The sequence below is a fragment of the Syngnathoides biaculeatus genome, chromosome 6, assembly GCF_019802595.1.
Source record: "Syngnathoides biaculeatus isolate LvHL_M chromosome 6, ASM1980259v1, whole genome shotgun sequence".
Taxonomy (NCBI): domain Eukaryota; kingdom Metazoa; phylum Chordata; class Actinopteri; order Syngnathiformes; family Syngnathidae; genus Syngnathoides; species Syngnathoides biaculeatus.
Window position 1 is genome coordinate 24,876,229 of NC_084645.1, and position 27,095 is coordinate 24,903,323.

At 45.4% G+C, this 27,095-nt stretch overlaps 4 protein-coding genes and 1 non-coding gene across 5 annotated transcripts in view; all 5 read left to right on the forward strand.

Annotated features, from left to right (window-relative positions):
- Nucleotides 1-2,461, forward strand: part of cat (catalase) — an 18,246-nt gene extending 15,785 nt beyond the window's left edge. Inside the window, exons 11-13 of the mRNA XM_061823458.1 lie at nt 312-419; nt 636-719; nt 1,863-2,461. Of these exons, the coding sequence (XP_061679442.1) occupies nt 312-419; nt 636-719; nt 1,863-1,925 (255 nt within the window). The 3' untranslated portion in view covers nt 1,926-2,461. The remainder of the gene's footprint in view (nt 1-311; nt 420-635; nt 720-1,862) is intronic.
- A 1,898-nt stretch (nt 2,462-4,359) lies between these two features.
- On the forward strand, nt 4,360-5,733 carry LOC133502552 (dispanin subfamily A member 2b-like). Its single transcript, XM_061823462.1, has 2 exons — nt 4,360-4,626; nt 5,350-5,733. The coding sequence occupies exons 1-2, from the start codon at nt 4,432-4,434 to the stop codon at nt 5,512-5,514; spliced, it is 360 nt and encodes a 119-aa protein (XP_061679446.1). The 5' UTR covers nt 4,360-4,431; the 3' UTR covers nt 5,515-5,733.
- A 34-nt stretch (nt 5,734-5,767) lies between these two features.
- trnam-cau (transfer RNA methionine (anticodon CAU)) lies at nt 5,768-5,839 on the forward strand. Its single transcript has one exon. It is a non-coding gene; the product is annotated as a tRNA-Met (tRNA).
- A 1,105-nt stretch (nt 5,840-6,944) lies between these two features.
- On the forward strand, nt 6,945-10,823 carry LOC133502236 (interferon-induced transmembrane protein 5-like). Its single transcript, XM_061822794.1, has 2 exons — nt 6,945-7,189; nt 9,265-10,823. Exons 1-2 carry the CDS (start codon nt 6,971-6,973, stop codon nt 9,484-9,486), a joined length of 441 nt encoding a protein of 146 aa, XP_061678778.1. The 5' UTR covers nt 6,945-6,970; the 3' UTR covers nt 9,487-10,823.
- Nucleotides 10,824-14,480: 3,657 nt separating this feature from the next.
- LOC133502506 (uncharacterized oxidoreductase YjmC-like) lies at nt 14,481-26,445 on the forward strand. The gene is given in 12 exon segments (XM_061823374.1): nt 14,481-14,666; nt 18,467-18,615; nt 19,623-19,811; nt 21,297-21,358; nt 21,446-21,499; nt 21,578-21,676; nt 21,769-21,904; nt 23,134-23,252; nt 24,575-24,593; nt 24,596-24,669; nt 24,994-25,104; nt 25,879-26,445. Coding segments are annotated over 12 exon segments (1,086 nt in total). The 5' UTR covers nt 14,481-14,658; the 3' UTR covers nt 25,945-26,445.
- Nucleotides 26,446-27,095: the final 650 nt, after the last annotated feature.

Sequence of the window (27,095 nt, forward strand, 5' to 3'; positions counted from 1 at the left end):
CTTGTAAAGCCTACTGTGATAAGTACAGTAAAGCCTCGGTTTTCGAACGTCCCCTTTTTTTAAACGAAAATTTTAAGATTTTTTTGCTTTTTTCGAACGAAAATCTACTCGAACACCGCTCTACTCCACTATCTACTATGCAGTTTATTATCAGGAAAAGCTAAAAAATATGATTTTAAAATGCCAATTTTTTTTTTAGGCTTGGAACGCATTTTCTTTTTCCATTCATTTTAATGGGAAACATCGATTCGGTTTTCGAACAAGTCACTTTTTGAACCGTTTTGACACGTGGTCGTGTGCCCCCGTTGCAGGTTCGTGACTTCTACACGCAGGTTCTGAACGACGAGGAGCGTCAGAGACTTTGTCAGAACATAGCGGGCCACCTGAAGGGGGCGCAGCTCTTCATCCAGAAACGCATGGTAAGTGCAAATAGTTCCGGGGGGGGGGGGGGGGGGGGCAAACTTTCGTGCTTAATAGCCGTATATTAATTTTGAATTAGATAAACGGTACATTTAAAATGAAATGTGCAAATTTTTTACATGTATCCTGGCTGGCTGGGAGCGCCGCACCCTAAACCATCCCGAAGTTCCCCCGGGTCTGGACCTGTCTTAAGTTGTGTTCTGTGCTCGTTCCAGGTCGAGAACCTGAAAGCGGTCCATCCAGACTACGCAAACAGGGTTCAGAGTCTTCTCAACAAGTACAATGCGGAAGCCCAGAAGGTAAAACCACTCCAAAGATCGACATTTCACTAGCATCCCAATTTGTGCAGTCCTTGGAGTACTATGAATATACATTTTAGCAGACTAATGTATTATGTTATATTATGCATTTCCGGCCTACAAGCAGTGATTTTTTTTTCACGCGCTTTCAACCCTGCGGTTTATGCGGCGATGCGGCTAATCTGTGGATTTTATTTCTAACGGCCGCAAAGGGGCACTTGAGTGGAAAAGGTAAGAATGAGACTGGTGGAATGTATGTCCCGAGGAAGTGACTTTTACCAGCCCTGTTAGCACTGCGATAGTGTTGGTGCTGTGCTAGCGTGTTGCTGCTGTGTTACTGGCGTGTCTCAGTGATATTTACCAGTTAAGTTTCATTTTAACCGGCCCTGTTAGCACTAGTGCTAGCGTTAGCACTAGTGCTAGCGTGGCGTTAAACTCTTTCTGTGTTTCGTCTTTGTAAATATCTCGTTTCAATGTGAGCACTTGCGGCTTTTACACAGCTTTAGCACTAGTTTTAGCGTGACGCTAGCGTTAGCACAGTGCTAGCTAGCGTGGCTCTAGCATTAGTACTAGCCCAGGGGTCACCAACACGGTGGCCGTGGGCGAACAGTAGCCCGCGAGGACCATATAAGGCACTCGCGAGGTATGTTCTATAAAATACCATTGTTACTATTATTTGTGCTTTAAGTTCTGAATCTGAATTGCTTACGTGAATTAAAATTTTAAAATACCTGCAATGTCATCTACTACAATAAATTAAAATAAAAATATTTTCTGTACGTGTGATGAACTGAGTCTGAAATTTGTCGCAAACAGGTCACGTAGCCCTCGCTGCTCATGAAGTAGCCCTCAGCCTCAAAAAGGTAGCTGAGCCCTGACTTTAGCGCTAGCGTTAGGGCTACCTTTAGCCCTAGCTTTAGCGCGGCGCTACCATTAGCACTAGTGTTAGCGTAAACTCTTTCTGTGTACCGTCTTTGTAAATATCTTTTTTCAATGTGTGCACTCGCGGCTTTTACACAGCTGCGGCCTATGTATGTACCAAATGGTATTTCCTTTACAAATGTACTCGGCGAGGCTCCGGAGGCCGGGAATTATGGTAATATGACTTTACATCACTTCCCCCCTTCTCTCTTTGTCTCTTAGAACGCTGTTCACGTGTACAGCCGTCCAGGAGCGTCGGCCGTCGCCGCTTCATCTAAGATGTAATCGCATTTCCAGCGGGAGCTCGACACGTGGTCGCAATAATAACTTCCAAGAAAGGAAAAGGGGTAACGCGTCATAAACCAAGAAAATGCTAACGAGGCTTCAAGTCAAAATAATGAAAGTCATCTGCCGATTTGTGCCTTCATCGGTCTCACTGAACAATCATGATTGTTGTTGATCGTCGCCGTGGGAGCAGTTTGAATGTCAGCGAACTCCGTCCTAACCACATCCGTTGCCGCGGAAAAAACAACGTATTCAACGGCACCCCCATCCCTTCTCGAGAAAACGCGTAAAACTCGTACTACTTATGTTTGCTTTGATCTCATACCGGATTGAACCGCCTCGAACCAAATACAAAATGCCATAATCAGCTTTACGCTAACATGCCAGGAAACTCTTCTCTCCGTGAATATGTTGAGGGGTACTGCACATTTAAAATTTGAGACGAGTTCAAAATACTGAGTGGTGGTTTTTGTGTATTTGTAATGTTGCCTAATTAACAGATTGAGACATAAAACTGCTTTTAATAATCAAATCCATATCAGCATCTTTTTATTTGTCTTGTTTTATTTCCCTCTCTCTCTCTATCTCCATCCATTCACAATCAAAGCCGCTTATTCTCACAAGGGTCGCCCGGGTGCTGCAGCCCATCCTAGATACTTATTTTTTTTTCCCCTGTAAATGTATTTGAACACCCTTCTATATTGCAAGTTCTCCCACTTAGAAATCATGGAGGGGTCTGAGATTTTCATCCTAGGTGCGTGTCCACTGTGAGAGAGATCGTCTAAAAAGAAAAATCCATAAATCACCATGTATTGTTTTTTTTTTCACTATTTATTTGCGTGATACAGCTGCAAGTAAGTATTTGAACACCTGTCTATCAGCTAGAATTCGGACCCTCAAAGACCTGTTAGTCCGCCATCTTATCCTAAATCTGGTGCACCTGTGCGAGGTCGTTAGCTGCATAAAGACACCTGTCCACCCCATACAATCAGTAAGACGCAAACGTGTAACATGGCCAAGACCAAAGAGCAGTCCAGAGACACCAGAGACAAAATTGTCCACATGGCTGGAAAGGGCTACGGAGAAATTGCCAAGCAGCTTGGTGGGGGGGGGGGGGAGGTCCACTGTTGGAGCAATCGTTAGAAAATGGAAGAAGCTAAACATGACTGTCAATCTCAATCGGAGTGGAGCCCCAGGCAAGATATCACCTCGTTGGGTCTCAGTCATCCTTAGAGTGGTGAGGAGTCACCCCAGGACTACACAACAAGACTTGGTCAATGACCTGAAAAGAGCTGGGGCAACCGTTTCCAAGGTGACTGTTGCTAATACGCTAAGACGTCACGGTTTGAAATCATGCACGGCACGGAAGGTTCGCCTGCTGAAACCAGCGCATGTGAAGACCCGTCTTAAGTTTGCCAATGACCATTTGGGTGATTTTGAAGAGTCATGGGAGAAAGTTTTGTGGTCAGATGAGACCAAAATGGAATTTTTTGGTCATAATTCCACTAATCGTGTTTGGAGGAAGACAAATGATGAGTTCCATCCCAAGAACACCGTCCCTACTGTGAAGCATGGGGGTGGTAGCATCATGCTTTGGGGGTGTTTTTCTGCACATGGGACAGGACGACGGCACTGTATTAAGGAGAGGATGACCGCGGCCATGTATTGTGAGATTTTGGGGAACACCCTCTTTCCCTCAGTCAGAGCATTGAAGATGGGTCGTGGCTGGGTCTTTCAACACGACAATGACCCCGAGGCACACAGCCAGGAAAACCAAGGAGTGGCTCCGGAAGAAGCATATCAAGGTTCTGGCGTGGCCCAACCAGTCTCCAGATCTAAACCTATTAGAAAATCTTTAGAGGGAGCTGAAACTCCGTGTTTCTCAGCGACAGCCCAGAAATCTGTCTGATGTCTGGAAGATCTGTGTGGAGGACTGAGCCAAAATCCCTCCTGCAGTGTGTCCAAAGCTGGTGAACAACTACAGGAAACGTTTGACCTCTGTAATTGCAAACTGAGGCTACTGTGCTAAATGTTAACATTGGTTTTCTCAGGCGTTCAAATACTTATTTGCGGCTGTATCGCACAAATAAATCATGAAAAAAATCCTACATTGTGATTTCTGGATTTTTCTTTTCAGATGATCTCTCAGAGCCCCTCCATGATTTCGAAGTGGGAAAACTTGCAATTTAGCGGGGTGTTCAAATACTTATTTTCTTCACTGTATCTTGTCTGGCTAAAATGTATCAAACATTTCTTCAAACATAATTATTCAAGGTTTTACATTGGCCTGGACTGAATGAATTTGCAATATTTCCTATGGGGAAATAGTTTTTCCGACACATTGTAACTGTTCTTCGTGTTGCTTCCTTTTTGAGCTGGATCAAAAAAAAAAAAAAAATCAGCCACTTCTCTTCCTGTTAGCATTTAAAAAAAAAAAAAAAAAAAAAAAAAACGATTCGGAAGAAAAGTCAGTGTGTTTGAGTCGAGGGTTGCGACGCTCACCGCAATGTACCCGCCAGCCGACTCCTCTGTGGCAGTCCCGATGCAGAGCGTGAGCGCTGCGGGGGCCCCCGCCGCGGGGCCCCCGGTCGGCGAGACCCCGCGGCGTCCGCCCGACTACATCATCTACTCCATCTGCTCCTTCGTCTACATGTTGAATCCGTTCTGCTTGGGACTCGCGGCGCTCGTCTTCTCCGTCAGGGTGAGCCACCATCGCCAGTTGTTTTCTTATGAATATTTGCAATTCGGGTTTTTTTTCCCCCTCTTCTTTTCGTCTGTTCAAACAGCTTTTGAAACTAAACTTTTCACGTAATTATTATTATTACTATATTATGTAACATACTTGAATATGTGAAATGCGACCTTTTTTTTGTGTGTGGCAGTAATACGCTTCCGTATGTTCACACACATGGTTTCACACAAAAAAAGAAAAATTACCTGACCACGTCTGTCATACGTCCCAACTTTTTATGGCACCACCATATACAGCAAAAAAAAAAAAAATATATATATATATAGTAAATAATTAACTTCAAATGAATTGCATACTAGATGTTTGAAAACTATTCAACAGAATGAAGTACATTTACATGTATTTTAGCTAAATGCAAAATGTAATGGTAAGTTTCTTTCGGCTTGTCCCGTTAGGGGTCGCCACAGCTTGCCATCTCAGATGAACGCACATATTTGTTTGGCACAATTTTTACCCCGGATGCCTTTATATGTTAAGAATACAATAATTATATAATAAAAAGTCACTAACTCGAATTCGGCGTGTCAACATGCTACTTATTTTGTTTTAAATGGACTGTATAGTTAAAAGATGTTTTCTGTTGTTAGTTTACACCTCTTTTTTTTTTTTTTTTTTTTAAATGCATTGATGTTTTACAAAATATTTCTTGTACATTTTGCTGTCGGTTTTCAGGCCAGAGACCGGAAGGTGTTGGGAGACCTTGAGGGGGCCCGAAAACTGGGCTCCACCGCCAAGTGCCTCAACATTGCCGCCACCGTCATTTTTGCCCTTTTCATGTGTGTTATAATCGTCTTATTTTCACTCTATATTTACATTGTGACACATCTCATCCACTAAATTTCAAGGTGGTCTCCTGCGAGTACACACACACACACACACACGTGCATTGGACAAATTATGAAATCCAGCACAAGAACTGTGTGAACGTTTCTGACGCCGAGGTCACCCGCAAAATCCTGATAATTTGCAACATATGTATTTGCGTTATTGTTGCGGTCTCTCGTTGTAAGCACAATAAAAAAAAAAAAATGGGCCAAGAAACACGTGGTTCCCGTGTCAAATTTTGTTTGGAACAGCGAGTTTCTCGTGTAGCAGAGTGGCGCAGCGGAAGCGTGCTGGGCCCATAACCCAGAGGTCGATGGATCGAAACCATCCTCTGCTAGTTTCTCTTTTAAGCACCTTTAGTGGAAAGTGGATTTGAAACGTTTAAGATGTTCCCCATCAAAATAATATTTACTAAAATGTTAGATAAGTATTTCTTCCCCCCCCTCAACCGCTGCCTACAAGGAATATGAAAATAAAGCGTTCCCACCCCCGGCGAAACCGCCAGCGTAAAACACGTCGGCACACCATTCCGTATTTGACTGTTTAAAACTGGAATAAAAAAAAAATGAACAAGGGTGGACGCTAAAACTGCCGTGTCATATTTCATCAATAAGAAATAATATTGAAACTAACCGTAACCGACAGGCAGGGGGTGCTGTTGTTGAAAGCCTGGATTTAAAAAAAGAAAAGAGTGAATGACATGGAAAGGTAGATGGGTGGGTAGTTGAATGCTACAAGGACACCAAAGAAAGAGGATGTTACATGGATGAGTGGGTGCGTACTGAAAGAATAAGGTTGGATGACGGGATAATCTGAGCGTGAACTAACGATGGATGGATGGACGGATGGATGATGGATGGTGGATGGATGGAGATTGGAATGGCTAAAATGAGATGGATGGATGGATGGACATTGGGATGGCTAAAATGAAATGGATGGATGGCAAAAATGAGATGGATGGATGGATGGACATCGGGATGGCTAAAATGAAATGGATGGATGATCGAAATGAAATTCAATATTCAATTCAACATTGAAATGCAAGACAAGACAGTCAGACGCATGAAAGGACTTTGAACGAGGGAAGGAGGGATGGCCGGAAGAATGGCCCAAAAGGAAGGACGGTCAGGTGAATGGATAGATGGCACACAGCCGAAAAACGAAGATAAGATGGACAGAACGGATGAGAGAGGAGTGAAGGTCTTTCCCGACGCCGTTTTTCGTCCACCTGCGCGTTCAACTTGTTCAAGGGGGGGAAGAGAAATTCCGTCCAGTCCCTCAAAGTTTGCCGGCTGTTGCTTATTTTAGGTTCTGTCGGGCTGACCGCATAATGACAGACGCGCACTTGACCACGCGTCGCCTCCCTTTTCACCGGCCCATATAAGCCTCTGGCCCGGGGGGGCGGGGGGACTTTTCTCCTCTCCATCTCCTCGCTCGCTCGCTCGCTCGCTCGCCAGGCGACGGAACCATGGACAACCATTCGTACAGCCATTCCTACAACTTCCCCTCCGACTGCACCCCGCTCACCAACTGCAAGTCCGCCCGCAAACCGGCCGGCTCCACCGTGGTCAACATGGGCCAGGCGGGCAAGAACCCGCCTCGGGACTACATCTTCTGGTCCCTGTGCAACACCTTGTACGTCAACTTCTGCTGCCTGGGATTCATGGCCCTCCTGTACTCCATCAAGGTGGGCAGAAAATTCCGCTAGCATGTCGCGAGACCCTCTGCGGACTGGTGGCAAACGTGTTCCCCGTCCGTGGTCTATTTAAGTGGTTTTTGTTCTATTGCGAGGGTCTTCACAACAATACTTTTAGCAACATTTTTTTATTGCTTTCGTTATCCTGTAGAAAGTTTAAAATGACATAAGCGGTGATGCGACGACGCTAACGGAAAACGTATCGTGAATTTCGACAGTTGTCGCGCAGCATAAACTGGAAAAACGGATTGCGTGCGAGTCCCAGAAATGAACCCTTCAAAAGAACGACAAAAAAAAAATGAAAATCGCTTTACATGCAAGAAGAAACGACAAAAGTTAAGAAAGGTTGTCAAGCACCAGCGACTGGCCACGGGTTGCTAATTAAAGACTCTGAGCGGCTTAGTCCGGGTAGTTAAAAATGGCGTAACTGCCACGTTCCTGGTGGGCGAGCGCGCAAGAGAAATTAGAGACGCAGGAAAAAGAAGAAGAAGGAGGAGAAGAAGGAGCCCGGACTGGTCCAGAACTCAACCGCTGTAACGGCCTTGAACCTGAGAGGCTTCAAAAGAGCAGTAATTAAACGACTGAAAAGAGATTCTTTTGCTTGGAGAAACCCGAAACCCAGACCTAACCTAGAAGCAGGTCACCAGTCCCAACCCAAAAGCTAAACTCACGTTGCCGGCTCACCCTAACTCAAGTCCTAACCCGGAGGGGGTGGGCAAAGTATGGCCGCTGCGTTCTTAGCGAAAAGTCTCGTGACCGGGACTAAAACCCCAACCTCCATAAAACTGGTTGAATAAAATGTAATTTCCTCATTATTTTTCCAATTGCCCCTCGCTCAGGTCCTCAAAATGACCGTAATTTCCGTCTTAGAGAGCGCACCTGATTATAAGCCTCACGCAGTACATTTGCAAAGGAAATACCATTTGGGACATACGCAATCCGCACTTGTGTAAAAGCCACAACTGCCCACATTGGAACATAAGATATTTGCAAAGAAAAATGGTACACAGCAGGAGTTTACGCTAACGCTGGTGGTAACGGTAGCGCCGTGCTAAAGCTAGCACAAATTAGCCGCATCACCACATAAGCCGCAGGGTTGAAAGTGTGTGAAAAAAGCTGCGGCTTATCGGCCGGAAATTGTGTTTCATAAATCTTATCCCATACCCAGGCAATAAATGAATATCAGTAGTAACATGTTATTAGATTAAACCATCAGAAAAACCCAAATTCTCACCAGAACCCGGAGATTATCCCTAAATGACCTCTTGGTGATGAGTAGTGTTGTGTTTGAGAAATTTGGGCCCAAAAACATTCTACCTTGTTTTCATCAGACAATCCATTTTTTTTCGTACTATTACTGCTCATCACTGGTTCGGGTCGTGTCCTGGGTCGTCCTCGGGGTCTCTTTCCGGTGGGACGTGCCCAGAACACCTCACCAGGGAGGCGTCCGGGAGAAATCTGAATCAGATGCCCCGGCCACACCTCATCCGGCTCCTCTCAATGCGGAGGAGCAGCTGCTCGACACTGAGCCCCTCCCTGATGGCCGAGCTTCTCACCCTATCTCTAAGGGAGGAAACTCATTTCGGCCGCTCAGATCCGGGATCTCGTTCTTTCGGTCCCGACCCACAGCTCGTGCCCATAGGTGAGGGTAGGAACGTAGACCGACTGGTAAATTGAGAACTTCGCCTTTCAACCGAGCTCCCTTTTAACCACAACGGACCGATACAAAGTCCGCCGAACCTGATCCGTCTGTCGATCTCCCGCTCCAGTCTTCCCTCGCTCGTGAACAGGACCCCGACATACTTGAACTCCTCCACTTCACTTCAGTTCTTTAGTTTTATGTCTCTCCAAAAGATTAAAAATCAGTTGTTCTAACCAAAAAGCAAAAGTTCTGAAATCATTTCTCTTAGTTTCATTTCTTAAAATTGAATATCACAAAAACGCGGCATTTTAGACATTTCGTATCGGCTGCGCCCGTCGCTCTCCGTTCACGCCGTTTGCCACGTCGGCTTCTCATCTGGAGAGGACGAAAAAAGTAACGAGCGCTGACTGTTGTGACCGATCAGGCCCGGGACCAGAAGACCCAGGGCAACCTGCAGCTGGCCCAGGAGTGCTCCGACAAAGCCAAGTGGTACAACATCCTGGCGGCCGGCTGGAACCTGCTGATTCCTCTCCTGGCCGTGGTCCTGCTCGTGCTCCTGCTGGTCCACTTGGGTTCCTCTCAGGGCTCCTTCGACTTCCTGGGAGAAGACGGCCTGCAGAACTTCCTGAAACTCTTCAGCTGGTAGACGGACGGGACGGAACGACCCGGCTGCCAACTTTTCACACCAATCGGCCAATTTGATTCGATTTGAAAGGGGAAACGATACCGCGGCGTCGTTTGCAGGTAGTCCGGCGTCCCGGAGGTCCGGTTTTGTGCTGAGCCGGCCAATCAGCTTTCGGATGATTTTATGATGGCAAGTGATGTGGCTGGAGCGCGATATTTATGTAACAAACAAAAAAAGCTTTGTAATTGCATACAAGAAACCACAAGATGGCAGCAGAGTGCCATTTTTTTGTTAGACCAAACAATGGACTCATTAAATGAAGCTCCACCCCTCAGTTTAACGTAAATGAGCCTCTAGATGGCGCCGCAGCAATTTTTTTTTCTCTAAATAACAGAGGCTAGGTGGTCCAAAAATGCGCAATTAGGCAAAACTGCAAATGACAAATCGCAAATATGGCGGTGTTCAAAAAAGCCCTGAGCAAAATTTGAAAATATTCAGGATAAATTAGGATCAAAAATTTTTCTATTGCTCGATCCTCTTCAAGTATGTTCATTGTTCATTTTATTTATTGTATTTATTCATATGAATGAGAACTCCCGCTACTTAACCCGATTCAGACTTTTGTTTGGAAACATTTTTATTCATGGAGACAAATTGTGCCCAAAAAATTCATTTTTAACGATGTCTTACCCAGGGCGCGTTTGCAATACGGAGCTGAAATATCCACAAAATAATTTTTTTTTGTCAGGAAACAGTAAGATTTATTTCAAATTATTATATGTATTATCATGATGGCATGTACAGAAAGTGCCCCCCGATATCGAAAATATGAAATCTAAATAATTGGATTTGCTAAGCGTGCAAATTTTTAATGAGTTGTTTTGAAAAATACAAGATTTCTCAATTTCCCATCAGATTAGCAATTTTACAAAGAATCAAATTTCAATTAATGTAACTGGTGCGATTGCGAGCACGATTGGCTGTTTGATTCCATGCGCACTGCGATTGGCTGACAGCCTGTCTGAAGATAGCTCAGTTAGGCTCTAACCCTTGTGAGGATAAGCGACTCAGATAATGGATGGATGGAAAATTTAATTTCACTCAAACGTTTGACAAGCAATCGCGGTCACACGTGTCCTGCGATTTTTGTTTTCTCCCTGATGGAAAAATCCCGAAACATCCATCCACGTATTTTCTTAGCCGCTTATCCTCACGAGGGTCGCCGGACTGCTGGAGCCTAAAATTCAAAATGAATTAAAAAAAAAAAAAAAAAAATTACATGAAAATAATTTGAGCGAGAACTGGTTATGTTATTAGATAAATAAATTGTGTAAAAAAGAATTATGGGGATACCCTGTTTGCAGTATATAATCTTTTGTATCTTTATTCTTTTTTTTTTTTTTGATGACTTTGAATAAATCCGCTGAAGAAAAACAACAAGTCGAGGTTTGAGTCCTTTTATTTTGTTTTTTTGTTCTGTTTTTTTCAACTTTTTAAGTCATTATGAGAATTCACGCGAGCTCCTCTGTTCCCACGCCTTCCCCTTCCCAATCGGACCCGCAATCCATGCGGAGGCTGCGTTCTTGCGGTTCTGCCACTTGCACCTCCACCCTGCTTTTAAAGCGCCACTGACGCATCCTGGGAGGTTTTAATTCCCGGGCGGGTCGACTCCTTCCTTCCCTTTCATCCCGACCGCGTCCAAATATAAAGATTTCGACGGCAGAGGAACCGGTTGAAGCTATGTTTACACCATGTTTACGTTGCGCCAGCCCCCCGTTTGCCTGAAACGAAGCCAACGTTGTTGGATTTTGCCCCTTTTCCTTGCCGTTGGTCGCAAAATCTTGCTCTCTTGTTCTCACGTTTTGTCGTGGCTTTTTTTTTTTCTGGATGAAACGTGGATGCCTAGCATGTTTGTGACCTCACCCCGCTAGGAAGAATCCCCCCTTCATCCCCCCATGGCTCTAGAATCGGCGTCAGCGCTGGGGGGGTGTACATACTGCCTCTCGTCAAACGTCTGATCGTAATGGACCTTTCCGACTAACTATCTTAAGCTCCGCCCCCTTAGCTACAGTCACCATGTCCCGCAAGCTTTACTGCTCACATCCAAAATGGCGACTGAACAGAACGGGTTTGAAGTCGATTCTCTGTCACGTATTCCAGATGATATTGCGGTATGTTTTTTCCCAAATGCGTCAGACTTGTCCAAGAGAATTCTGCAGAGAGGTCTCAACTATTTCATGCAAGGATATGTACACGGAAGTGAGATTTTTTTCCTTTGTAACCTTAACTTTTCCAAGCGCACGCTAGTGACCACCAGCATTGCTTGTGGGACAACATGGCGGCAGGAGCGCGTCAAGCCAAGGGTTTGAGACAAAGCGGCTATGTGATTGGCTATTACTGTACGAGTGATTGACAGGTCGGAAAGGTCCATTGTTTCCTGTCAACAAATACTTCCCGGATCCATCTCCTGCACCAGAACTTTCCCGTCCCGCCTTTAGATACGTCGGCTACATTTTGACTTTGCGCGGCCATATTTAGTTTCGTCCTGGGCACGTCGCTTTGTTACGTTGTGCCACGGTCGTCTCATTTTCCGAAAGTGGCCCGCCGTAAGGTCAACATAAATGCCTTAGAACACAGGCGTCAAACTCCAGGCCCGGGGGCCAGATCCGGCCCGCCACACGATTTTATGTGGCCCGCGAAGCCAAATCTAGAGTGTCAATTTCCACGATTCTTGTAAAAATCTGTACTTAAATTTCAAATTGTCATATATCATAAATGATAAAGTTGAGATATGACAAGCATATTTTGTGTTACCAAACGTGAATCGTTGAAAAACACATTAAACTTGAGTTCTGATTCCAAAACTACTTCATAAATTAATGATGTAAATTTGATGAGATGATTAAATATTTTTGTTCTGGAGTCATAGCGGCCTTCTGGGGGAAGCCGCGAGAAAAACGAGTTTGACACCCCTGCCTTAGAGCATCATGTTTAATGTCAAGTAATGACAGAATTTCTCATGTTTTTACAAGTCAATGAAGACGTGCTAAAATATGTGTTACGACCCGGGCGTCCTGGTCGTCCGATGTCCCCACCCCTCATGTTCGCCACCTCGCTCTCGCCGACCTTTTTTTTTTTTTTTTTTTTTATACACGGGCAAATGACAGCTTGGGGCCTCCAGCTTTCTATTTTGCCCTTTTTGCGGCGGCTGGAAAATGTTTTGCAGATGTCTGGCGTGAGGAGAATTACAGGCTTGCAGCTGGCAGCGGGGGGAGGGAGGGAGGGGGGGGGTAGAGCTCGTTCTTTGCTTCTGGGTGTTGTCCGGGAATGTTCGGGTGAAGGTTTTGCGCATTCATATCCATTCAAAAGGATCATAATGGATAATAAGTGCAAAAATGTTCACACTCGGGCGTTGTTAGCCCTCCCAACAGTCATGATAAGAGCAAATTTGTCATGTTTGAATTCTCCACATAGCTGAAGGTCAACACATTTGTTCCACATTCCCTCGAAGCGGTTTTGAAAAAAAGTAAAATAAAAATGCAGACTCCCACGCAGCCATGTCTCATGTTTCATCTCACGTGCGCCCCCAACTGGTGAGTGGGAAGACCCTCTGGGCAAGTTGGGAGTGAAAAGTGAGAACTGGATTTGAAAACAACACTTGGAAATGGCAATGGTGATGATTAATAATGACATTTTTTTTAAAAAAATGATGAGACGATAACATTGTGCAAGTGTACCTAATGATGTGGCTGAATAGTTTAAGTACTTTTGTGCAATTATTTTTGGCTTGTTGTAATGTGCATGATGTTTTATTTATTTTTTTCAGTTAATGTCAAAATTCTGTTGAATACAGTTATTTTAAGTCCCCCCCTTAAAAAAAATGTAAAACTGCAAAATGATTCTGCGCATTCACACAGATACTGGTACAATATTTTTAAATTCAAACAACAATAATTTTTTTTTTTCAGGGGCACGGTGGCTCAGCTGGTAAAGCGTTGGCCTCACAGTTCTGAGGTCTCGGGTTCAATCCCCGCCTGTGTGGAGTTTGCAGGTTCTCCCCCCGCGCCTGCGTGGCTTTTCTCCGGGCACTCCGCTTTCCTCCCACATCCCAAAAACATGCAACATTAATTTGACACTAAATTGTCCATAGGTGTGATTTGTCTCTGTTTGCCCTGCGATTGGCTGGTGACCAGTTTAGGTGTACCCCGCCTGTTGACATCTGGGATAGGCTCCAGCACTCCTGTGACCCTTGTGAGGATAAGCGGCTAAGAACAATGGATGGATAATTGTTTTGCAAATAAACAGTTTAATGTAGCTTTAAAGACAAGCCCTTCTCACACTGTCAACCAAAACTTAGCATTATTATCGTTATAAAGGGAATATTCTTGATATTGGGTTTGAATATATTGTGGTGATGTTCCCAATAAAGTGGCCACCGATGAGTTTGGAGTACAGACGAACCCGAAACGGATTTCACGGTTTCCATTTTCGAACATCGTGTCTTTACATTTAACTGGAAGACGTCTGAATTGTTACTTTGTCCTCTCGTGTTGATGAAAAGGCCCACTTAGATGATTCTTCAAAAAAAAAAAATAAAAAAGAAAGTCGCCGCACAATCGTTCATATTGTTCATGTGGGATTTCGAATCTCATTTGATTTGGGGTGGGGTCGGCGGTTCGGGAAGAAAACGTTTTTTGACAGGGCGTACTGGGCTTTATGTCCGCTAGTGGGCGCCATAAATCATTTCCAAACTTCTGTCAAAGGGCCTCAGTGTTAAAAAGTTGCAAAAAAAAAACAAAAAACCCAAACTATAAACTATTTCTCAACTGTAGTTGCCAGTAAAAAAAAAACAACAGTACGAGTCCAAACGGGGCACTTGGCGTTCTCCATTTTGTCTTCCCGAATAATGATTTGAGAGTGGAACCAAATCGTGAGGTTCGTTCGGTCCAAGGGGAGAAACGTCCCGCCGTCCTCTTATCGATCGGATGCAGCTCCGTGATTACGTAACCCCCTCTTGGCCGCAGCCCCACCCACGCGGGACACGCCCACGCGCCGCATAAACTCTCCCAACATACCTGTGAGAGCCGAACCCGGGGTGGGCGTGGCCGGGGCAAGTCGGGGAGGGGGGCCAACGCCACGCGTTTCTTTCTGGCTTTTGCGTCGACGAGCGTGAAGACACACGACGGGGGCAACATGAGCAGGTGAGAGGCCGCGAAGTCTTTTCAAGGGCAGGCCAAGGACGCCTTGTCCAAAATTTTCCATGCATGTCGTCACTGTTTACTTCCTGCATTGACATTTTGACTCAAACTTCTTTTTTTTTTAAAGTGGTGGTGGGTGTGTTTCAACAGTGAAAAATATGCTGTCCAAATATGCTTGCGTGTTATATTTTCGTGCTTATGAACGCCAAACTTCCTTCTTTCTGCTTCCTGTGTGCATGCAAACACAAGAACAAGAACTTTGTTGTGCACGGCTGTCCTTGTTGTCATTTCGCGATCGTTGCAAAGTCCTTGAAGGTTTCTGTTGCCCCCCGCCCCAACCCGCTTCGCGATATTCGAAACACCCGCACGACCTCCGCGTGTTGCCCCGACAAAAAAAAAAAAAAAAAAGAATGCATGATTAACAACATTATCATTTTAGTAATAGCATGCATACCACAACAGGGTGAAGGTGCATTTAATGCACATGAAAAAAAATGGGAACTTTTAGTATGTACTGTATATACACGCATTATGTGTAAGTGTTTGTGTGTGTGTGTATGTTTTTGAAACATAGGGAATAAAAGAGGGTGGCACAGTGCATCAGCTGGTAAAGCGTTGGCCTCACAGTTATGAGGACCCGGGTTCGATCCCCGGCCCCGCCTATGTGGAGTTTGCATGTTCTCCCATTGCCTGCGTGGATTTTCTCCGGGCACTCCGGTTTCCTCCCACATCCCCCAAAACATGCAACATTAATCGGACACTCAAAATTGCCCATAGGTGTGATTGTGAGTGCGCCTGTTTGTCTCCATGTGGCGAACAGTCCGCCTCCTGGGCTCCAGCGCTCCCCGCGACCCTCGTGAGGATGTGTGGCAAAGAAAATGGATGGATTTATGGAATAAAAGAAAAAAATATAGGGGCAAAATGTGATTGTTATTCTTTACTTGCTTACCAACACTAAAAAAAAGTCTTAATTGTCTAATTTGCATATCCTTGTTGAATAGCATTATCGTATACTGTATGAAAACAAATATTTTTAAAAGTATGAATGTGTTTTAACACTGAGCGTTTTGTCCATTTTCTTTCAGTTTCACACTATTAGGGTTCCTTCTTAGCTTTTAGCCGAGCTGAGCCAATTAACGGCAGTGTGAGATACATTCAGGGGGCTGGGGGGGGGGGGGGCTGTCACACCCTATCCTCAAGGAATTCCGACACAGGCCTCAAAAAAAAAAAAGAAAAAAAGAAAAAAGCAAGCTTGGTTTTGTTTGTTCACGTTGGCCTTCCTCTTCTGGAAGTCATAAAAATATGTTATTGAGCCTTTACCTCTTTGCTTATGTAAGATATTGCATAAGTTTCCACTGGGGGCCCCCCTCATGCCAGAAGGCCTGCTATGCATTAGAACCCCCCCACCCCGAAAAAAGCTCATGTTACACGCGTACACTTTTGTGCGTTTGTGTCACACGACCCTCCTCGGCGGTGTCGTAATCGTAACAATAAAAACACACATGCATCAACTTTGAGATTGAACTCCCTCACCCCCCCCCGCTGCCCCCCCACCCCACCCAAAAAACCCCACTGTTGTGATTGCTTTGATGAATTAAATACAAAGCTTCACATCTTGACGCTGTATTATTTGGCGTCGCTCCACAGAAACTAAAGCAAGAATTGAAGGAAGAGGTTTTGTTTTATTTTTATAATTTTTTTTTTATAGCGGTGACACCGATTTCACACACACACAACAACAAAAAATTCATTTCTTAGTTATATTAATTTATTTATATGCGGAAATCCTCAATGAGCCGATAAGCAAAAAAAAACTTAAAAGTCACACGATTAGCAGTCATTTTTTTTTTTTTTTTAGATGATCTGCTTTGCCAATTTTGCCATCTGGATGCAGTTTTGCGCGTTCCCAAAAAGTGAAAGCATTTCCAAGTGCCAAGCTCCAGAAAACCCGTACGGGAGGCGTGAAAGTTCCTCCGCCGGTCGCGAGCACTTTTCTTTTTTGCCCTGCTGTTGTTTGTCCGCGCTTATCTTGCAAGCGCTCTTCTTCTGTGACATAACAGGCCGAGCGTCTGCTGCCGATCAGGAGATCTGGCGTTCGTCAAGCGCGTGACGGCCGGGAGGAAAGTCAAGCCCTTTTACGAGCTCTTCCGGGAACGTGGAGAAGATTTAAAACAAAACATATGGGGGGGGGGGGGGCGAGTCCACCCAACACTCATACGTCTGACCTTTGCTGCGTCCACGTTTCATTTTCATAATGTTCTGTCCCACTCCCCGCATTCCTCAATTCCGAGAAACAATTAATTAGGCCATTAATTAAAAAAAGTGAATAAAATAATGCTTGAGTCCCTTCATGCTTATGACAGTACAAATATAAATTACTCCGACAACATTTGACTTTACAACAAAGACAAAAATATGAGAAGTATCCATCCTTACCCATCTTTGCCGCTTATCCTCACGAGGGTCGCGGGGAGTGCTGGAGCCTATCCCAGCTGTCAACGGGTACACCCGGAACTGGTCGCCAGCCAATTGCAGGGCACATCGAAACAAACAGCCGCACGCACAATCACACCTATGGACAATTTAGAGTGTCCGATTCATGTTGCGTCTTTTTGAGATGTGGGAGGAAACCAGAGCGGCCGGAGAAAACCCACACAGGCACGTGTAGATTGCATGTTCTCCCTGTGCCCGCGTGGGTTTCCTCCCACACCCCAAAAACACGCAACATCAATTGGGTGCGACTGTTGTCTGTCTTCATGTGCCCTGCGATTGGCTGGCAACCAGTTCAGGGTGTTTCCCGCCTCCTGCCCGTAGACACGTTGCATGTTATTAATGTTAAAAACATGCAATTAACGTTGCGTGTTTTGGGATGTGGAAGGAAACCGGAGTGCCCGAAGAAAACCCACGCAGGCACAGGGAGAACGTGCAAACTCCACACAGGTTGGGCCGGGATCGAACCCGGATCCTCAGAACTGTGAGGCCAACACTTCACCAGCGGACTCACCGTGTCGCCTCTGAGAAATATATACTCATATTTTTGCCAATTTTTTTTAAGGTTTGGGGGTAAAATGGTAAAAATCAGCTGATTTTTTTTTTTTTTTTGTGGGGGGGGGAATGATTTTTGCTAGTTTGAAAAGGGTCAATATCGGTCAATTAATCGGTCAGATCCTCATGCGAGGAGGAAAAGAGCGTTGGCCTCACAGTTCTGAGGTCCCGGGTTCAAATCGCGGCCCCACCTGTGTGGAGTCTCCATGTTCTCCCCGTGCCTGCGTGGGTTTTTTTTTCCGGGCACTCGAGTTTCCTCCCAAATTCCCAAAACACGCAACGTTAACTGGACACTTTAAATTGCCCCTAGGTGAGATTGTGAGTGCGACTGTTGTCTGTCTCTATGTGCCCTGCGATTGGCTGGCAACCGGTTCAGGGTGTGCCCCGCCTCCTGCCTGTTGACAGCTGGGATAGGCTCTGGCACTCCCTGCGACCCTTGTGAGGATGAGCGGCTCAGAAAATGGACGGATGGGTCAAAGAAAGACCCTCCAGGAAGTGACACGATAAGCTCAGGCCATTCATTTTCTCTTGCGGTTTTCCTCAGTCAGAACCTTTCCCAACTTGGCTTTCGGCAAAAGGTGACGTACGCCCTGGACTGGTCGCCAGCCAATCTCAGGTCACATATTGACCTAAAAAAAAAACCCCCAAAAAAAAAACCATTCAGTACCTGGAGAAAAAGCTACACACCCCTTTCAAAGCAAATATTTGAAACTGGAAGATTGTGGCGTTGAACGTTGGTCTTTCCGTTTCTTGCGCAGGTGTTTGATTAGCCAGCCGGAGGTGCAGAGCTTCATCGAGAGGTGCATGATGGCGGTGGGCACCAAGCAGCATCACGCCCGCAGCCTGGCGCAGGTTCTGGTGGAGGGCGACCACAGGGGTCACTACAGCCACGGACTCAACAGGATGGGTCAGTAAACCGTCCTGCCTCGAGACACGAGTGACGACTTTATGACCATTTTTTTTATTCGATACCAGCTCTCATTTGCTCATTTTTTTAAATTTATTTTTTGCATTGAATTTCAAAATAAACTTGAGATGCAAGAACTGGATGGTTGACAGCGAACTCACCGCTATTTCACACTAATCTTAATGCATAGTGGAAAATTCCATTGACGGGCTAACGCTTAGTATCGGTAGTTGCTGTGTAATAAACCATTAAGCAACAGCTGTTTGAACACAGAAGGTGGAGCAACACAGGTAGACAGACAATATCATATTACTCCAAGACATATCATCTTTTGATTGATTTAATACTAGCACCGTAATTCCCGGCTTACAGGGCGCACCTGGTTATAAGCCTCACCAAGTACATTTGTAAAGGAAATAGCATTTGGTAAAAGCCGCAAGTGCCCACATTGAAACCCACGTTGAAACATGAGATATTTACCAAGAAAGACACGCAAAGAGTTTAATGCTAGCGCCGCCGCGCTAACAGTAACGCTAGTGCCGCCGTGCTAAAGCTAACGCTAGCACCGCTGTGCTAACCAAAGCGCCAGCACCGCACTAATAGAACCGGTTAAAAACAACATACTGGTAAAAAAAATCACTGAGCCACGGGAGTAACACACTTGCGCAGCGCTAACAGGGCCGGACCTGTAAAAGTCACTTCCTCAGTACATATATTCCACCGGTCTCACTCTTACTTTATCCCCTCCAGTGCCCCCTTGTGGCCGTTAGAAAAAAATGTGCAAATTAGCCACATCACCGCATAAACCGCGTGTAAAAAAAATTGCGGTTTACAGGCCGGAAATTACGGTAAATTGAGTTACAAGAACGGTCACAAATTTATTGTATTTTATTTTCTTTCAATACCGGCAAATTTTTTTATTACAGTCGGAGGTTCCATGATTCGCCAAACAAAAAAGTATTGAAATATCCTTTTTGTGTGATTGTATTTATTTATTTTCTGGACAGACATGTACGTGAAGGACGTCCAGACGGGAATCTGCGCCAAGGACGGGGAGCCGGTCGTGGACAAGGAGAGCCCCGCCACGGCGCTAGTGGACGGGAGGAACCTTCTGGGCCCCGTGGTGGGGAACTTCTGCATGGATCTGGCCATCAAGAAGGCCAAAGAAGTGGGAATCGGCTGGGTGGTTGCGCACGGTGAGTGGAAATAAAAGTTGGAGGACCGCTTTTTTGAAGAAAAACAGATACCGTCGTGTAATTTGTACACCCGGATCAGTCAATAATATTTTGACATGAGATGTTATTTGTTATGGCATAAATGCGGTTGTGTTTGGCACAACCCTTTCCCAGCTGCTAGGGCACAAATCCTCTCCAATCAAATGAAGGTACGTTTGGTTTGAATACAGGCCAAATTATTCACTTCAAAATCCATACGAAAAACTAAATATGCGCGTCCTCCATGCGCAAAGTTGCGTAAGTCTCATTTGACATCCGAGTGGTCACCATATTGGCTGCATCTTCTGTCCGTGACGTCACGCTGGGACATTCGCCGTGGAAAACACGCCCCTACTGCGGGACACGCCCCTTCAGACACGGAAACTCTTTTCGAAGAAGAGAACATCTCACAACCGAGTCAAGTAACCGGGGCCATATTTAGATGATATGCGGATCACAGTCAAAACGCATGCGGCCAAACCACCTGCCCGCCCGATCCACCTCCGCGATGCGGTGATAAAAAGCAACGCTGCCCGCGAGCGATGACGACGCAGCAGCCAAACCGCGTCCACCTGCGTGTGGTGTTGATTAAAAACAACGGCGCCTGTGAGTGATGACGCCTCGGTCAAAACCGCCTCCCCGTTCAATCCGCATCCGCGCGGTGGTGATAAAACCAACCCTGCCCGCGAGCGATGACGACGCCGCAGCCAAACCGTCTCCCCGTCCGATCCACCTCCGCGCGGTGGTGATAAAAACAACCCCGCGCGCGAGCGACGACGACGACGCGACGAGCCCGGCTTGGCGCCGGAATGAGCCACCCCAGCCGAAGCCACGATCGCGGCAGACGAGGCACGGCTTCTGAGGCGGCTCGTCCGAAGCCGTGCTCGGCGCCGACGGGTACATCGACACATTTAGCCCAACTGGCTTAGGTGCGCCGATCTTTTGTTACGTTCTGAGAGGATTACGCCCCCCCCTCCCCCCCAAACTTGTTTTTTTTTGTAGTAGCTGTATACACACACCTACCTGTCATTTGGAACCCACGACGCTCTCGTCCTTTGCACGCGTGCAATCCATTTTTCACGACGAAACCGGGTCTTTTTGAAAAGTATGAAGGATGAATCCACCCTCCCGAGTTTTTGAGCAATGTCCAGCAATACAACGAGCCGGCATTTTGGCTAACACGAAGGAACAAAGACCTACAGTAGCAGGTAAAACTAGTAGAAACAGACAAGATAGCTGGAGTGCGCTACTGCCCTGTACGTCACTTCCTGCTACAAAACCCGCAAGAGGATTTTCATGTACCATATCCGTCAAAATCACGTTTTGTGGTGGAAAAAACGGATGGGTCTATACCGGCTGCCGTTTTTACATTATTAACATACTAAGAATCATGCATTTCACGACAGTGGCACTTTAATGTAGTGACGATAACGTTGTTCTAACGTCGACGATCTTTGTCTGCTGCAGGGTCCAACCACTACGGCATCGCTGGGTACTACGCCATGCAAGCTCTGAAGGAGAACATGATTGTGAGTGTGTAGGGGGGTGCGGGTGGGGTCTTTAAATCCAAATGCTGCCTTGTTTGCTTGATCTAAGCGCCGTGATTCCACCAAAAGGGAATGTCCTTCACCAACACGTCCCCCCTGGTGGTCCCCACACGCGGTAAGGAGGTGAGCCATGCAGCGTTTCCCGGCGCCAACGGACGATCTTGTGCCGTTTCTTTACTGAGTCGAGCTGTTTTTCCGCAGTGCACCTTGGGCACCAACCCCCTGAGCGTGGCGGCGCCGTCCAAAGATGGCGACAGCTTCGTCCTGGACATGGCCACGTCTGCCGTCGCCCTCGGGAAAGTGAGTGCTCTCGGGGCAAATCCGAGGAACTTCCTTCAGTCTTTGCGCCCGTTTCCACTTTACCGCTGATGTATTCCGATGTTCCGCCGCAGGTGGAGCTGCACGAGCGTCGCGGCGACACAATCCCGGAGGGGTGGGGGTGCGACCCCCAGGGCAAGATCACCGCCGACCCCAAGAAAGTTCTGAACGGAGGGGGTTTGGTTCCCATCGGCGGCAGCGAGGCCACAGGTCCGCCCAAATGTCTTTGTCAAATTGCAATTTTAGTGATGACTGAATAGTTTGAATGAAAATGAATAAATCCAGTTTGGGGTTAAGGGTTTGGGATTAGACTAGATTAGACTCATTTCCGTCCTGCAGAACGCACCGGATTATAAACCTCACCCAGTACATTTGTAAAGTAAATACCAATTGGTACATACATAAGCCGCACCTGTGTAGAAGCCGCAAGTGCCCACATTGAAACACGGGATATTTACAAAGACAGTAGACAGAAAGAGTTTTCAAAGTTTTAATACCTTATTTTATTTTAATCTAGCAACAACACGGTAGCATGAACAGGGCTGGTTAAAAAAAAAAAAAAAAAAAAAAAACAGCCACGGCAGCTACACAGTAGCAACACGGTAGCACAGCACTAACAGAGACGGTTAAAAAAAACATATACCTAAATCAATGAGACGTGGCAGTGAAGTAACACAGCAGAAACACGCTAGCGTGGTGCTAACGCTACAGCGGCGCTAACAAGGCCGGTTAAAAAAAAACATACTGGTAAAAATCACTGAGACGCAGCAGTAACACAGCATCAACATGCTAGCACAGCGCTAATGCTATCGCGGCGCTAACGGGGCCGGTTAAAAAAAACCCTGTAAAAGTCACTGAGACACGGCAGTAACACAGCAGCAACATGCTAGCACAGCGCTAACGCTAGCACTGCGCTTACAGGGCCGGTTAAAAAAAAAAAAAACATACTGGTAAAAATCACTGAGACGCGGCAGTAACACAGCAGCCACACGCTAGCACAGCGCTAACGCTATCGCGGCACTAACGGGGCTGGTAAAAAAAAATACCTGTAAAAATCACCGAGACACGGCAGTAACACAGCAGCAACACACTCGCACAGCGCTAACGCTAGCACAGCGCTAACAGAACCGGTTAAAAAAAAAAAAACATACCGATAAACGTCACTTTCTCGGCACATATAGTCCACCGGTCTCACTCTTACTTTTTCGGCTTGAGTGCCCTCTTGCGGCCGTTAAAAAAGTGCACAAATTAGCCGCATCACCGCATAAACTTACGGTAAATTGAGGTACAAGAACGGTCACAAATTAAACTGTTAACTCCAAGTACATTTTTAGTAGTATTTTTTTGTACAGCTCTTGTATTGGATCTCATTTGTGTGTCCGACAAGTGTGAAGCTAACTAAATCGTGCTCTTGTGTTTTTGTTGTTGTCATCATCCAGGAGGGTACAAAGGTTACGGACTGGGAATGATGGTTGAGGTATTCTGCGGCATCCTGGCCGGTGCCAAGTACAGCAAGCACGTGCGCACGTGGAAAGTGACCGACAGGGTCGCAGACCTGGTGGGTTGTGCGGTTTGACGCGGCAAAATGACTTAACCGTGAGGGTTAGGGTTAGTCGTCAAGAGTTTGAGGCGGTGACTGTGGAAAATAAATATCTGTTGCCAAAACTATCTTGACTATTAAGGTTTACATAGCGTTAAGGTGAAATTTGACCCAGTTGGACAATACACATTAGAACCTTTATAGCGACACATACATGTATTTGAACACAAATTACCGTAATTCCTGGCCTAAAGAGCGCACCTGGTAATAAACCTCACCCAGTACATTTGTAAAGGAAATACCATTTGGTACATACATACGCCGCAGCTGTGTAAAAGCTGCAAGTGCCCACATTGAAACCGACATTGAAACACGAGATATTTACAAAGAAAGATGGTACACAGAAAGAGTTTTCAAAGTTTTTTTATTACCTTAGCTTAGCTTAACCTAGCAACAACACGGTAGCACTAACGGAGCCGGTTAAAAAAAAAAAAAGCATACCTAAATCACTGAGACGTGGCAGTAAGACCGCAGAAACACCCTAGCGCGGTGCTAACGCTAGAGCAGCGCTAACGGGGGTGGTTAAAAAAAACATAGAAGAAGAAAGAAAAACGGTATACAGAGAGTTTAACGCTAGTGCCGCCACGCTAACGCTAGTGCCGCGACGCTAATGCTAAAGCTAGTGCTACCGCGCTAACGCTAGTGCCACCGCGCTAACGCTAGCGCCGCCATGCTAACGCTAAATCTCGCACTGCAATGCTAACGCTAGCGCTGCTGCGCTAACGCTAACTCTAGCGCCGCCGTGCTAACGCTAGCACCACCGCGCTAACAGGGCTGGTTAAAAACAAAACATACTGGTAAAAATCACTGAGACATGGCAGTAACATGCTAGCGCAGCGCTAGCAAAGCCGGACTGGTAAAAGTTACTTCCTCGGTAATACGGTCTCACTCTTAGAGTGCCCCCTTGAGGCCGTTATAAAAAAAGGCAAAAATTAGCCGCATCACTGCATAAACCGCAGGGTTGAAAGCGTGTGAAAAAAGTCACGGTTTATAGGCTGGAAATTACGGTATACAGCCAAAGAAATAACGTAATAATACTCACGTTTATATTATTTATCCTCTGAGAAGAATGACTCGTATTAGGATCCGAGACCAGCTCCGGGTACACTATGGAATATGAAAAAAATATGTCAGGGTTAAACAAATTCAACCCGAGCCGTGTTGCCTTAACCTAGCGATTGTTTACGCCGTCTGCGTTTAGCTCGTTAAACTCGCCGGCGTCGTAACCGTGCGGCTCGTTTGTGTTTGTGTGTGTGTGTGTGTGTGTGTGTGTGTGGCAGGGTCAGTGTTTTGTGGCAATCAACCGGAGAACTTCGCTCCCGGGTTCACCGACCGCATGGCGGACCTCCTGGCCATCCATCGGGGACTGGACTCTGTGAGTGCGAGGCTTCAGGGCCACGGTGCAAAAACAGAATAAATACACAACGCATTGATGACATTATCGAATAACTATAGAAATAAATGGATGTACGGTATGTTTTTAAGACGTGATTAAATAAACGGGAAAAGGTTTAGGAATGAAATGAAACGAATATTTATACATATTTATTAGGATGCAATTACATGTATAACAAAGTGGAAAGAAAATAAATACACAGAATGTGAATAAATAGATGAATACATATCGAAATAAAACAAAACATAGAAAGAGCACAACATGCATATTTATTGATGCATTTTTTACGTTTTTGTGCCGCAGGCTGAGGCCGACGCTCCCGTTCTGACCGCCGGAGATCCCGAGAGGGCCAACATCGCCAAGTGCCAGCAGATGGGCGGCATCTCCTACCACATCAACGTCGTCAACTACATGGTATCTATCTATCTATCTATTAGACATCATATTTATGTATATTATCCATGGTCTAAGACAGTGGAGGTGCTGCAGGATTTTATTTGAATCTGAAAATTATATTATTTTTAGTTATGGCTTTGTTTAATTATTTTGTCTGGCACATTTGAAAGTTAAGTTGAGATTAATTCTAACAGTTTTAAAGTTGGACTACATCAAGATCAACAATATTTGATTTTATATTTGTATTCAAATGTGCATGTATTAATTTGAATAGCGTTGCTGTAATTTTTCTATAACAATTGAATCGTTATCGCCCATTTATTTAGGCGGGCAACACTGCCATCTGTCGGAGCAATTGCGTAACCGCACAAATACTCGCCTTGGTTAAAGTGACCCGCGGCTGAAAACGTAGAAAAAAATATGGAAAATCAAAACATTTTTAAGAAAGAGAAGACTTATTCTAGGAAGTTCGTTTGAGGATGTCATTTTTGTTGACTCTTGTCACTTATTTTTCTGCCTCTTGATGGCAAAATAATAATATTGTGAGGCAATTTCAGAGCATATTAAAGTATTTTATACACAAGTTAATCATGAAGAGGGGAAAGTCGTTTTGGGCACTGCTGATGAGCTATTTGGTATTTTGAATCATATTTTGTGCTTTCTTTCTGTACAAATACTGCTCCATTTTGTCTCTGTAACAGCAATTATTCACTAAATGTGCCGTTGTCTACATTTTGTACATTTGCAATCCTGGAATATCACATTATGACACATTTCTTTCTTAAATTTCAGAACGAATGCGCCAAGAAAGTGGGCGTCTGCCCTCTGCTGCCTTGTGACAGAATCATTCCAGAGTAAAAAAAAAAAAAAAAAAAAAAAATTAAAATCACCGTTTGGATTTGAAGACATCATCTGAGCTTCTTCACAGCGTCCTTGCCCAAGCCGGCAGCTTGTTTTTTGTTTTTGTTTGTTTGTTTTTTTAAGATAATACTGCGACCAAAGGAAATCTATTGTTTCTGTGGTACCCAAAGACAAAAAATCCACAAATTGTCAATTAGGAACTGCGTGAAATGATATTTTGTCTCTGGCATACTACTATGACACACGACATGCTGTTACTTCGACCTCATTTTAATACTTCACGACTGAGCACATGATAAAGAAAAGTTGCCTTTGCGTATCGCTGCGCGCCTGCCGTTACAAAACACGCGACTGTACTGTGAAGGTGCCTGTGTGATGTTTTTAATACGCGGCATCGCTTTTAATTCAATGAAGAATATATACGGATACATCCCTGCTCATTGTTGCGGTAATATTCAAGTGCCTTAATGTTACAAATAAAAGGTTATGTAACATGCATCTTTTCTTTTGTCTGATGAAATATTAGGGTTGTTTTTAATGGTTGCACTGTGCAGTGATTAAGGTTGAGGAGGAGTTGAATGACCGACTTCACAAGAAACCTTTGAGCCAAGATTTCAACGTACGCCCGCGCTGATTTCTCTCTGTATCGCTGTTGTTCTCAGTTACAAATATCTGTGTACATTCCATTGCATTGCATTTTCCAAGCTGCTTATCCTCAAGGGTCACGGGAGCCTATCCCAGCAGAAGGCAAACTACACCCAGAACTGGTCGCAGGGCACGTATCGAGACCATCGCCGAGCGGGAATCGAGCCCACGCTGCATGCACCGAAGTCAGGTGTGTGTACCACGACACCATCAGTGGCTTCTATATACATCCATTTTCTTTGCCGCTCATCCTCACGAGGGTGGCGGGGAGTGCTGGAGCCTATCCCAGCTGTCAACGGCGCAGGAGGCAGGGTACGCCCTGAACTGGTCGCCAGCCAATCGCAGGGCACATCGAGACAGACAACAGTCGCACTCACAATCACACCAAGGGGCAATTTAGAGTGTCCAATTAATGTTGTATGTTTTTGGGGATGTGGGAGGAAACCGGAGTGCTCATCCGGAGAAAACCCACGCAGGCATGGGGAGAACATGCAAACTCCACA

Excerpts from the sequence above, each read along its gene's own strand:
- LOC133502552 (XM_061823462.1), top strand. The coding sequence starts at position 4,432 with ATGTACCCGCCAGCCGACTCCTCTGTGGCAGTCCCGATGCAGAGCGTG. Across the intron at positions 4,627-5,349 it reads CGCTCGTCTTCTCCGTCAGG|GCCAGAGACCGGAAGGTGTT; the intron begins GTGAGCCACCAT and ends GTCGGTTTTCAG.
- LOC133502236 (XM_061822794.1), top strand. The coding sequence starts at position 6,971 with ATGGACAACCATTCGTACAGCCATTCCTACAACTTCCCCTCCGACTGC. Across the intron at positions 7,190-9,264 it reads CCCTCCTGTACTCCATCAAG|GCCCGGGACCAGAAGACCCA; the intron begins GTGGGCAGAAAA and ends GTGACCGATCAG.